This window comes from Cyprinus carpio, chromosome A4 (genome assembly GCF_018340385.1).
Source record: "Cyprinus carpio isolate SPL01 chromosome A4, ASM1834038v1, whole genome shotgun sequence".
Classification (NCBI taxonomy): Eukaryota; Metazoa; Chordata; class Actinopteri; order Cypriniformes; family Cyprinidae; genus Cyprinus; species Cyprinus carpio.
The window spans coordinates 21,476,267-21,489,497 of NC_056575.1; the positions used below are offsets into that span (position 1 = coordinate 21,476,267).

Sequence of the window (13,231 nt, forward strand, 5' to 3'; positions counted from 1 at the left end):
ATCAGTCTTACAAGAAATATTCACTCCAATACACAGAGAGCAGCTGATCAGAGAAAACGTGTACGAGACCCTCCACACACCTCTAAAAGGGACTCTGTAGGACATGGTAAGCCGAGGGGAAGGCGAGGAGGACGACGCCATGCCTCCGCTACAGGTTATATCTGAATTGAGAGTTAAAAAAATTCAAATATCTAAAAAGACATTAAAAAGTAGATAAACCTTTCAGTGACACTATTGTAGAAGACTACCAAGCACTTAACAAACATATGTCTGATTTCATAAATTGTTTAGTATATAGGTTGAAAAGAAGAACAAGAATGGAGTGTGATAGCCTAACTTGTTCTTATTCTTCTATGTGTTGTTTTACAGCCACATATCCCACGTTTGAGTGCTCCCTGTCATCCAGTGTTGAGGTTCCTTTTACTGCAACCTCAACAAAACTAAATCCTCAAGAGGAATTTGGTAATTCACAGTGATGAATTTATGCATGTACAGTATATCAAAAAAGTGTTAATTCTAATACTGATCAGTTGACTTTTAATTGTTTCTTATCTACAGTAAATTATCCCTTACCGCTTTTTTTTTTATTTTCTTTACAGAAAAAAATATGGAGAGGCTCTCTGATATTTTGGCGTCATGTCCTTCTGCTGCTCAGCCTCAAAGTAGCTCTGCATCATCATGGTCTTTTCGGCAGCAGAAAGCCTCAGAGCGCTGGAAAGAAGCAAGACCACACCACCTAAAATGCCTTATTTCAAAAGAGGCTGTTGGTCATCCCCTGTGTGGCCTTTGCAACAAGCCTGCTGTTATTAGGTTGGTTTTCATTAATACCAAACTTCAATTACCCAGGGTAGGTGACATGTCTTTTGGGATGGGAGAAGACTCAGATACCCAGATGAAAAACACATTAATGAGAAAAGTAAATCTAGGACCTTCTTGCTGTGAGGTGACAGTGCTAAACATTGAGGCACTATGCAATCCTATACAATAAAATCAAACTTAGTAAAAGTGAAGTAGCCTAAATAGAGTGTACAGTACTTTATATGAGTTATTCACCTGAAATAATGTATTATATTATAATATTGTTTTCTTTTCTCCCTAGGTGCAGAGAGTGTCTTCCTGAGGAGTGGTTCTGTTGGGACTGTGATGTATTGCATCACAAAAAACAGCCACTCCACAACAGGGAATGCGTGATTCGTGGGTTTTTTGAAGCCATTCCTCCAACCCTGTGCATCATTAAAGGGGAATGTGGATATCGCAACCATGAACAAGGTACGTTCTCACGAAAGCTTTAATTTTGCTGTTCAATGTGTGTCTGCAGACAGTTACAGATGATCTAAATTATTGGTTTTCCTTCTTTTTGCCAGCTTGCATTTTGCCAACTGTGAAAATGCCAGACTGCTCCTGTGAAGACACAAACTTCACTGTGTTACCTGGCAAACCAGTGATTTTAATTACCATCAATGGTACAAATATATATATATTACAATTTTTATTGTAGATTTGATGTTTTTCACACTAGTGTGCTGTGGCATTGTGCTTACAATTGCAGAAGTGTCAAAACATATGGAATAGCACATGATATTGTTATTAACTGAAACAAAGACAGATTTTTTTTTATTTTTGTCCTTCACAAAGAAAAAAAATATTACCATCTTTCCAGCATGATGTCCAATCAACACACCAGTGTGGAATTTAGTGAATTAGAAAATATGTATATATTATAAAATATTATAATATAATGTGGGATTATAGGAACTTGCGCAATGTCTCTCAACCATTCACAATGTGCAGATTTAACTAAGTGTTGTAAAATTAAGTATGTAGTAAATGTGTATTATATTTTTTATCAATTTTTTGTTCCGGGCGTTTTGACTTGCATCAGCCACTGTATGAATGTCAAACATGCCAGCAGCAATGGACCCCTGACTTTAAAGACCTCCTAAGACGTGGATATTGGCCAGCCTCCGTCACCAATTCCACACTTTATACACTGGACCTCTTGAGCTCCCTTCAGGAACTCAAGATCATATGTCCGGGATTCTCCAGACAAGCCTTCGCAAAGCTGCTGGAGCATCGCACTAAGTGTGGAGGAAGAGTAAGTGTAAATGATATTTAAAAAAAAAATCCATAAGACAATATCACAAATAATATTTCATTCTATATATTTTCCAGTCTGGACCTATCAAAAGCACTGCAGCGCAGCTTTTTAGAGCTTTCATATGCATCATTTGAGAAGGCCCTCTGCTGTAGTGCTTCTTTCACCTGCCCAGCCTGCACACCAGAAATGTTGGCTGTTTCAGCAGATGGAAATAGAAAGCTATATCGCTTTCGCCGAAACGGAAGGTGATCTTTCTTCCAGTCTTTTTATTGATTTATTTTCTTACTTCATATATTTCATGAATGGATTTTCTATTTTTCTTTCTTCCTCAGCTCTGATGATCCTGGCTTTTTTGAGGGGCTCTTTGTGGCTGAAGACAGTGCAGTGTCTACATTTGTTAACACCATACAGAAAGCAGTAAAAAATGCAAGTTGACAAAATAGTTGTTACAATAATAACCGTAACCCCCACTTTAATTACTTCTGCCTACCAATTACAAAATCAAATTGTAACATATATTGAATGACACCATTGCTTTTATTTGATTTGTCATGTTTGTTTTGTTTGTCATAGACACAGGGAAGAGGCACATGTGGGGAGTCCCAGTGGACAGCAGCGAGGGAAACTTCAAGGAGGGCTTCAAAATTGGACGAAGAGGGGATGGAGGTTGCTGTGTGTCGCCATGGGTTCCTTTTGAAAGCCCTTAATATGTACAGGGGAGAGATATTTGCCTACCCTCTGTATCTTCAAAAGGAGCTCATGCCAGCCAAGGCACAATTCTTCGCAATGGATGTGGCATGCAAATACTGGCCATACCTGGAGAAAGTTGCAAGTGTCCTTCCTGCTCTTCAGGAGCTGACCACTATGAAACCCTTTCTCAGTGTAATGCATGCTCGAGCCCATGCTACTAAGTGTGAGGTGTGTATAATATTTTAGCATCATATGTACATTTGTAATATTTACAAGCACATTAATAATATGAAATTGAAGTTAAGCTACACTATATTATCTTGTCTTTTTGCATAACCATTTCTTGCATGGATTGTAATGCCCTTTGATGCAGATTGTTTTGTGATATTGTCCTATATAAATTAAATTAAATGTAATTTAATTTCTTTCACCCTTTACAGATTAATTGGAGTGGCAGGAACCAGGAAGGAGCAGGGACAACAGCTGGTGAGGAGATGGAGCAAGTGAACAGCTACCTCTCACGTTGTGCCCTGACGACCAAATATATGTCCAAAGCAGGTGATCAGAGTTTGCAATATTCCTGTATACTTTTTTTTAGATTGATCATCATAACCTCATTATTTGCTTTAAACAGCACGGGTGGACATGCTTACCTTGCATGCAATGGGGTGGAACGAGAAAAAAAATCTCTCTCTACATCAGGCACTTTCCACAAGATATGTGAAGGTAAGTCTCTTATTAATTGTTTTGTGTGTCCTTTTATTGTGTTTACTTGGCCTTTTGTTAATCATACAAAGTTGTAATCCTGATTATTGTATAACACTGTTCATCAGACTTGTCAGAGACTCCAGGATGAGACTGCAAGGCTAGCTGACCTAAAAACAGAGCTAGATTGCACAGATAAATTGGTGTCACAGTGGCTATCTGATGTGAAGGAATGGGCAGCTGGTGGTAAGCATGACCAGATAAAAGAAACAAACATCCCTTTCTACCATCTACATTTTATGTTTGATATTAAAGAGCAGCAAAAAATAGTAGGCGGATCATCATCTAATGTGATGCCACATTTATGTCAGGTTTATTAGAATATTCCAGTTCCTTGCAGGAAGTGCACATACCAAGTTTAAATAAGTTTGATTAAAAGGTTTTACATAAAATTCAAACTTGCTTTCACTATTTCTTATACAGAGACACCTGATACATATAGTGCCAGTCAAGGCACAACACACAGAGGAATTCAGCAATTAATTGAGGGGCTCTACTTTAGTGTGAGGCACCGGAAGCGAACCCTCTACCGTCAGAATGGTATAACTCTACAATATAATAGGTTGATAAATTCAAGCTACTGTATGCATCCTACTCCACCAACATTGGAATTAGCAAATAATGTAGTAGCACAGTTCAGCTCAATCATTGAATTCTGTTCTTTAAATGACCAGTGTGTAGGATTTAGTGGTATCGATCATTGAGATTTGACGATTGCAACCAGCTTCCCTCACCTCTATCTTTCCAAGCTACGGTAGCCGACGAGAAAATGTGTGAGGTACTATCTAAACCCAGTGTTTGTTTGTCCGTTGTGGGCTACTGTATGAACATGGATTTGCAACATAGCGGCCTCCGTGGAAGGGGAACATATTTAGATAAAAAACTGCCCATTCTAAAGTAATTAATGCACAATTATTATTTTCAGGCAATCATGGACCTTTTTTTCCCATGTCAGTCTACATTATAATTTTCACGTACTTCAATAACTGCAACTTTGTTTTTAAATTTTTTGGTGCTATAATTTCTTTCTTGCTTAAGAGTTCTGTCAAAAACCTATGCCTCTGTACTTCATGTCTTTCTAGACAGCAGCAAGTTTCGCCATCGCCTTCGAAGAAAGCTGGCAGAAGACAAAAAACTCCTTCTTCAGGAGATACAGAAATACAATGATCTTGTACTAGAATCGGCAACAACCATTGACGTAGCTGTGGTGGAGCATTCCCTAACTGGAGAGAGTACTGTGTCTCAAATATGGCCGTGGGAAGTTCATGGCAGTGGTATGTCTGTTTTTAGATGCTTCACAGGAATTTATTTTCAGTTCTGCTTTATAGAGTATACTGAACTAAGGCATGCATGTTACATATTGAGTGTTGTAATATTAATTTAGTTTATTGGTGTATTTTCAGTTTTCTTATGTATCAATTTGATAAAAAAGTAAATGTTTGTAGTGATTATGCAAGATTGTCTCATGTTTACATATAACTGTTATTGATTCTTAGCAAACATTTCAATCAAGAAACGAGTGCACGATCAAGTGATGTTAACAAGGCGACTGCATGAGGAAACAAGAGTTTTGGTTTTGGAGATGGCACAACACTGCACATGGTTGCAGAGCCTGGCAATGGTTCTCAAGAACAAGTTGGCTGAGGAGGGTAAGTTTAATTAAAACCCTGTCCATCTAATGTGTTAAAAAAACACACAAAAAAAACACATCAGTCACAGAACTTGATGGAGTAGAACGCTTATTGCTCTCTTTGCCGAGGTCCTTTAACACATACATAAAATGGGGATTAAAATTGTTACTGTAGCTATGGTTACAAGTCAGTAAGGCTATAAAGATTCACATTTGCTTGAAGATGTGCAGATTTGTTGTACTATGGCTGTTACTTGAAAGCATAAATGAACAAAATAATTTGAACATTGAAATTTGTGTCCTGATGTGTTACACGTGGTTAGCATAACATCAAGATTAATCTTATTATTATCATCTCCTCCAGTCAACATAGAAAACCTTGCTGGTCAGCAAGTAACAAAATGTGTTATTTCGGCACAACTGTAGTGAAGAAGAAAACGGTTAACTTAAAACAGCTATCAGACATATATATATATATATATATATATATGTATATATATATACATATATATATATATATATATGCTGCTTTGGGCCTCCCTCCATAAAGTCACCTCAGTGAGCCATGTTGCCTTAAGTTGTTTTATACAGAAGCTAGCCTGGTCCCATGTCAGCGATAGACATAAAAATGCCAATCATCCTGCTATGTAGATTTGAATAGGTGATATCTTTTTACTTCATTTTGCCTTATGAAACAATCTTAATATAGTTTGTCTTTAATGTAATCTCGTTTGTATTTTGAGACGTAGACCAGGGAAATGAGGGACTTTGCTGTCTCTTAAGAAGAAGACTGTCAGAGGTGTCAGAAAGGTTCCAAGTGGTCCTCCAACAGTACAAGACTGCCTTAGGTCCTGAGGCCTCTGTCCTTCTACATGTTGAAGAGGAAGATCAAAGTGACCTCAGTAGTCCAGACACCAGTGAGGATGAAGAGGAAAACACAATTTAGGTCATTGATTTATTATTATGTATGTTTGTTTGTTTGTTTGTTTTTGGAATAACCCCCTGTTGCTGTTATTCTTAATAATTAATTTGTGTATTTTATTAATGCTTTACACACCTTACTTATTCTAAAACAGCTGAAATTCACCCTCTTATCCTAATTCTTGCTTTTTTGTTTTTCTGTATTTCCCCAGATGGAAGCTGCACGAAGGACTATGTTGAAGGAAATGGACTTGCCCTATATCTGTGTATTATTAGTATGCTGATTGATTAACCACATCAAAATCTTGTTGAAAATTCAAACTGTGTCTTTAGATTTTCCAAGCAATTTAGTAAGCACATTGCACAGTTCATTAAAAATGCACAAACCTCTCATTATAGGTGCACCAATCTTAGCCAAAAATGTTGCATGTATGATATTACCAGATGTAATTACTGTGCTCATATGATATTTGGGTAGTGTATACTCTTCTAAAAGAGAGACTCCCCTTGATTGTGGTGACCCTGTAACCTTTCCTTTTGCACCAACGTTAGGCCAAACTTTTGACTTGCACACAACAAATGTTATGAACCGATTTCTGTAATTTTCTGAGCAATGAATCATGTCATGTTGACCTTATGACATTCCCTGTAGCACAATCATTAGACCAGAATGTAAAATTGAATATTGTCTAATTGGGCAGATTGCCATGAAATCTTGTAAGCACATGATGACTTTGGTGACCTCATGACAATTCCTCTATCATCACATTTAGGCCTTAATGTAAAAACTCATTCTTGATTGCATTTCTCAATATTCACTTATTCTGTGGTGCAGTGTCAGTCTATGACATTTTGTTTTTCCCCAGAGGAGGCTGCCTATGGATCACTACTTGATTGAGTGTATTATATAACTGTTGTGTAACTTTATATTACTGCAAAGATGCATTATAGTATGTAACAGAAAAATACAGTTTTTTATTTTACGATTATACTTTATATTGTATATTATTACAGTTGACAGATGACTTAATTCTTTGTTCTGCTGGAGCTTTTCAAGTGAACTTAACCTCACAGTCCAATGTTTTTAAATACAGCCTTATGGCCTGTTTGACAAATATGTATTTGGTGTATTTTCACTGGTATTGTTGTGAAAGACAAGAAATAAAGTATTTCCAAAGATGAATATTTTATGTTTTTACTTTTTCATACTTTGTTATTAAAAAACAATATTTTATATTTTTATAGTTGATAAAGACTATCTCTGTTTAACATCAAACTGCATTATTAATTAATTACTTTAATGCATATCTTTTTACTTATTTTCAAACAATCAACCTTGCTTGTAATTAAACAAGATCTATCATAATAAGTAATGTGTATCTAAGGTGTATATGTTACAGTTTTTCTCGATTGCTGAAATACTATAACTATGGATTTGAACTAAAATTTCAAAACCACAACACCTTTTATCAAAAAGCACACCCTTTTCCCCAAACTGTAAACACTACTCCCCAGTTTTGACACATGAGTCAGATTTGTTAAACTTACACTGCAAAACTTTACACACATATCCATTTATCATTGTCTACACAATGTTGTAATTTAGAAAGCACTACATAAAACTGATCACACAGCAATCAGAACCTTCAACAGATTGATGAAAGGGAAATATAAATAAATACATCAACAATCTCCTACAGTTGAAACATACATTATACTATATTTAAAAGATCAAGATTAAAAAAATCGCGAGGCTATCAGGTCATTGAGTATATTTGACTGTTATTGTAGTTGTAGAACAACCATCAGGACCGTCTACAATGTATAATATTTACAGTTTTTTTTTTCCAACTGCTTGCACACATTTTCAAAACTATTTCACCTTTTTTCAAAACTTTTCCAAAACTGCACACACAAAATTGTGTGTAGAGTTTTGAAAAAAGTGTTTTATGCAATTGAAAACTGAGTCAAAGGCTGAGAAATAGTTTATTGTTTTGGAGATGTGGCGTGTAGTTTTGCACTTTTAATGAGAGGTTTTAAAAAATCGTGTGACATAAAAAAGATTTTGTGTGTAAGCAGTTGGGAAAAAAACTGTATAAACTACAATTCCCAAAAGAGATGCGCCATTGAACTTCTTACAAAGTGTATAAATCAGTCACCATACTTGTAGTTCTTCTGGTTTCCCGACCAGGAATAGGGTTATAAAAATGTGTGTTTACTATTCTATATTAAGAAACACATTATACAGACGAAACATACATTATGCTATATTTATATATGATGTTTATTTAACATTATGTTTATTTAATTATGGCCTGCAAATGTTTGATTTACCACCTGATGAATGTAATAAACTGCCCCTTATAAATATGTCAGCATTAGGTGCAATAAGTATGCAAACAATATCCTAATATTAAAGATTTCCAAAATGTGTGATATAGGCTACTCTCCAGATCAAGACCTTCACAATAAATCTATATTTGTATTTTAATTAGAGACAAAAACTGTCCAATTCTAGAAGCTAAAATCATTTATTTTATTTGGATGAATTAGTCTGTTTATCAGATTTACCAATTGTTATAATTTGTTTGTGCTGGTCAAGAACAATAGATAAAATTGAACTGCAAGCAAAAACTTGGGGCCAGTTTCAAATATTTGAGTGGCTCCTCCCCTAACAAATGTAACCTTACTCCTAATTTTTTATAAAACTTTAGAGCACTGATTAAACTATATATGCTAACCTAAATTTTAATTTAAAAAAAAAACAAAAAAAAACAAAACAATTCCACATATAAATATGCTCAATGTAGCCTGTTTCTTTTGTCTCAACCACTTCATCCTCATATTGTTTTGAATTTAATTTATGTATGGAAAAGTAAAAAACAAAAATGATCATCTTTTGCAAATGTTATTGAAGTGTATTTGTGATCTTTCACAAAAATGTAAGTGAAAATATGCCAAATGCTTATTTATTGCTTAATTACTCACTAGAGGCTTAAAGAGTGATCAAACAAATTTATTGACAAGGTGCATAACACATTGAAACTTTATAGTCTTTGGCAATTGGACCACATCAAGACATCATTCTTTTAAAAGAAATACATGATATGAAAAGGGATATCCCCTACATGGAGCCGACACTGGTGGTGGTGAAGGGGTGAGTAGCAATGCTGAGATCTAGATGAATGTAGAGCTCTTCTCCTGATGACCACAGTGGAGGGACCTACTGTATGACACGATTGGCTCAAGAGGGTTGAGATGAAAATACATTTGGTTTAAGACATAAAACACCCAGTCAGCTGATGAGTTTGAAGTATAAGAGAGTGAGAGAGACAATGTAAAAGATATGATATAATGTGTGAGTATAAAGAAGGTCAGTTTTATTTGTTGAACTTCATATTCAAGCTTCATGTCTATTTCTTAACAGGGGACTGTGAGGTTAAGTGAACTTGAAAAGCACAGAAAACAGAACTGAATGAAATCAAATTACATGTCAACTGTAATAAAATAACAGTGCAATTTATAATCATGAAATATAAAAAGCATGCTTTTGAATAACATCTGAAAAAGAAAATTGAGTTGGATTAAGTACATTTCTAGTACATTCCCTTTTGAGATTAAACTCCAAGTCACATTCTTGGAGATGTTCCCCTTTTCACTACTACAGAGATATGACTTCAAATTCAGCACAGAAACAATTTAATAAATAGGCTGAAACCAAAATGTTTAGAGTTCTAAACATACATTTTATTTATTTTCATTATTTTTGAGTGAATCCTTTGGCTGCCAGGAATGGGCCCACTGCTCACCACTAAAAACAGAAGGGATTTTTTTTTCTGTTACTGGTTGGGGTTTCCAATAAACTTACAACATTACTGAACATGTCTTTTATAAGTATAAGTTTTATTTTCCATCTATGAAGGACCACCACCTTTATGCATGGAAAATAAAACTGTTATACTTATAAAAGACATGTTCGGTAATGATGTGTGCTTTACACTTGTTTAAAAGGCTTGTTTAATCTAAAACAGAACAGATTAAAGGTGCATTCAGCGATCCCAGTTGGCCTAACCTCTTGTTGATGTTTGAAATTATTATCAAACAAAACGGAGGCTAGCTAGACCCTCCCTCCTCCTCATCAGCGCAATAACCCCCCAAACCCCACCCCACATCATTATTGTCGGTGATTAGCTGGAACAGTCTGTTATGTTTTGTGATATGGGTTGATCTGTTTGGTGCTCAGTTTGTTTGACCTGCGTTTGTGGAGACTAGGCTATCTGCAGAGATCTCGTTTCTTTACAGTGTGTTCAGGGGACACGCAGCTAGCGGATAGTGACGAGATGTTTGCGGTAGGTGAAACAAAATGTTTTGGCCTAAAAAATGTGTGAGATCGCTGAATGCACCTTTAATAATAAACAATTGTAGCAAAAAAAAAAAAGGTTTAAGTAAATAAATAATGAATGCATTAATTCATAAAGCAGAAGAACAGAATAATACATACCATACTGGACAGGGCTCCCAGTCAACCAGCATTTCTGCTTTGCCCTAATGTAAGAAAAGACAACAACAAAAAAATCCTTTCTTAGCATAAGGCTATTATGTCTGGTTATAGGCATTGAGTTTCATTGATTTTCAGTAGACACTCCTTCATAAACTGTAATTCAAAAAGACTGAACACATAAAAAGTATCTACCTAACAATTATGGTATGCATAATATGTATTTGCCAACACACAAGGAAGTTTCTAAATCCTATATTACACTCTGCATACTGCCTAAACTCTGCAGTTCCTTTATGACTGTCTAACCTTTCTCACTCTTTCTCTTAATACACTCCTGATAAGGAAAACCTCTAGGCGAGTGTGGTAGGAGCAATCTGTGAACATCAAAAACACATTTCAAATATTTCTTAGATAGTTAGATTAGAAACAAAATAAACAACTTTGAATACTTAAGTAGTGACCAGACTTGCAAGGATGACAAGTGATGTTTATCACTAATCAAAACATGTATCATGGAACCAAATTACTCTCGGTTCCAATGTGGTATGCTTGCTTGAATAACCATACTACTGCTAAGCCACAGCTCACAACTAAGAATACTCCACTGCTGCTACTACTACTAATTGACAATGCATTTTGGTCAAATTTGACTAATTAAGCCTGTTGGATTTTATAGGTTGTCAATTGTACTAATCTCAATAATAGTAATCATTCCTATTCTATATCTATTATGAATAATCATGGTTATGTGTGCTACGCTAGACTAGCTGGACTGGTCACGACTTTTACATATTGTTGCCCTGTTGTTGATTTGACTGCTTGTATTGTAAATATTGTATTTATTTGTAAGTCGCTTTGGATAAAAACGTTTGCTAAATAATTAATTAAATAAATAAAATTGTGACTACCGGTAATTGTCTGTTGTAGTAGTTAAAAAAAATAAGCAATTGAACTAACTGGGGTTAAGTTGCAATGTTTATCAAAGTATTAATCATTGCATTTACATGCACTTACTCTTTTGTTGCCTTTTCCTTTCAGGCATATGCCTTGGTCCCCCTGTGGAATATAAGATTACAATCCAGTCATATATCCACTCAGAAAAAAACAAAACACATTTACAATAATTAGACAAAATGCACTTTGTAATGTCTTTTCAACATAAATATGTGTCCCTGGTGTGTCTAGACAGCCCTGAAATATGAGAAAAGACCATCCTCTCTTTCAGTTAATATGTGTGCAAACGCTGTTTAATTTGGCTCCACATTTTACATCATGTGCAGGCTCATTAGAATAGTAATCATAGTAGGCTTTTAGAATACTCCATCTAAAATTACCTGTTTCAGACAGGGTCTGCATAAAGGACCAATTTAAGATAAATAAGGAATTTTTTAAGGATCATGCAAAGCTACTCTAGTGGAGTATCAGAATAAAACTATAGAACTGGAAATTAGCATAATAGGTCCCCTTTAAATTCTATTTAAGTAATTAATTTACTTATAAGAGAATCTGCTTGACTAATGAGCTATGGTAACAGTTATCAGAACCACTAATAATTACCCTAATAATAATAATAATAATAATAATAATAATTCATTACATTTATATAGTGCTTTTCTGGGTACTCAAAGCGCTTCACATATGGAAGGGGGAATCTCCTCAACCACCTCCAATGTGCAGCATCCACTTGGATGATGCGACGACAGCCATATTGCGCCAGAACGCCCACCACACACACACACACCAGCTTACTGGTGGAGAGGAGACAGTGATGAAGCCAATCAGTATATGGGGATGATTAGGAGGCCATGATGGACAGAGGCCAAGGGGCAAATTTGGCCAGGATGCCGGGGTTACACCCCTACTCTTTTTCGAAGGACATCCTGGGTTTTTTAATGAACACAGATAGTCAGGACCTCGGTTTAACGTCTCATCCGAAGGACGAACAAACATTATTTACATACCTGACTTTTTCTTTTTGCGACTTGCGACTGTGTCCCTGGCTGACCCTGTGAAGACAGCTGTGGGTTTGGAGAAAGAAAATTACTCATATACCAAATAAATCTTTAACTGATTATTTAAAATACTTGAAGATCACAACATTGCACAAGTGTGCCAGTACATGTATCAATAGGTGTAAAGTACATGCATTCTTATTGCGATTGAATTAAGGTTGCTCCATTAACTCCAAGTGTTTCATTTTCTTGCTTATGTCCATCCTGTTTGTGATAATCCTAATTTGTTTCAACAAGCGCTGATCCTGCGCTAACTTGTTCAGGGAATGCAAGGGGTGGGAGAATGGTTAAGTTAAGTGATCATGGGACACTGACATTCCCAATTATTTTGAATATTCCAATTATCCTTATATCTTTAATAATAAAATTTGACCTAGTAATTTCAGCATTTTATTAATAGTACATTTTTTATTTTTAGATTTATAATAGACTCACAAAATTCCTTCCAACAGCCCTAGTACAGAATCAGATAGACCTATTATCTAATTATGTAATATCAGATTGACTTTTCTAGCAAATTATCCATTGAAAATGAGAACCCTAAGAGTTTTACTTTATCAAGCAGCAAAAAAGTTATAGCATGGTGTGTTTGAGTTCATTTCCCCTACTTGACA

General features: G+C 35.5%; 1 protein-coding gene across 1 annotated transcript; it reads left to right on the plus strand.

Moving 5' to 3' along the window:
- The first annotated feature begins 2,677 nt into the window (after window positions 1-2,677).
- LOC109060760 lies at window positions 2,678-5,435 on the plus strand. Its single transcript, XM_019077913.2, has 7 exons — window positions 2,678-3,016; window positions 3,229-3,346; window positions 3,423-3,514; window positions 3,622-3,739; window positions 3,977-4,093; window positions 4,636-4,827; window positions 5,050-5,435. Exons 1-7 carry the CDS (start codon window positions 2,759-2,761, stop codon window positions 5,214-5,216), a joined length of 1,062 nt encoding a protein of 353 aa, XP_018933458.2. The 5' UTR covers window positions 2,678-2,758; the 3' UTR covers window positions 5,217-5,435.
- The last annotated feature ends 7,796 nt before the right edge of the window (window positions 5,436-13,231 follow it).

Bases quoted from the DNA above. Each gene is read 5' to 3' on its own strand.
- LOC109060760 (XM_019077913.2), top strand. From the start codon at position 2,759: ATGGAGGTTGCTGTGTGTCGCCATGGGTTCCTTTTGAAAGCCCTTAAT. The intron at 3,740-3,976 runs GTAAGCATGACC...TTTCTTATACAG, and splicing joins GAAGGAATGGGCAGCTGGTG to AGACACCTGATACATATAGT. The intron at 4,094-4,635 runs GTATAACTCTAC...ATGTCTTTCTAG, and splicing joins AACCCTCTACCGTCAGAATG to ACAGCAGCAAGTTTCGCCAT.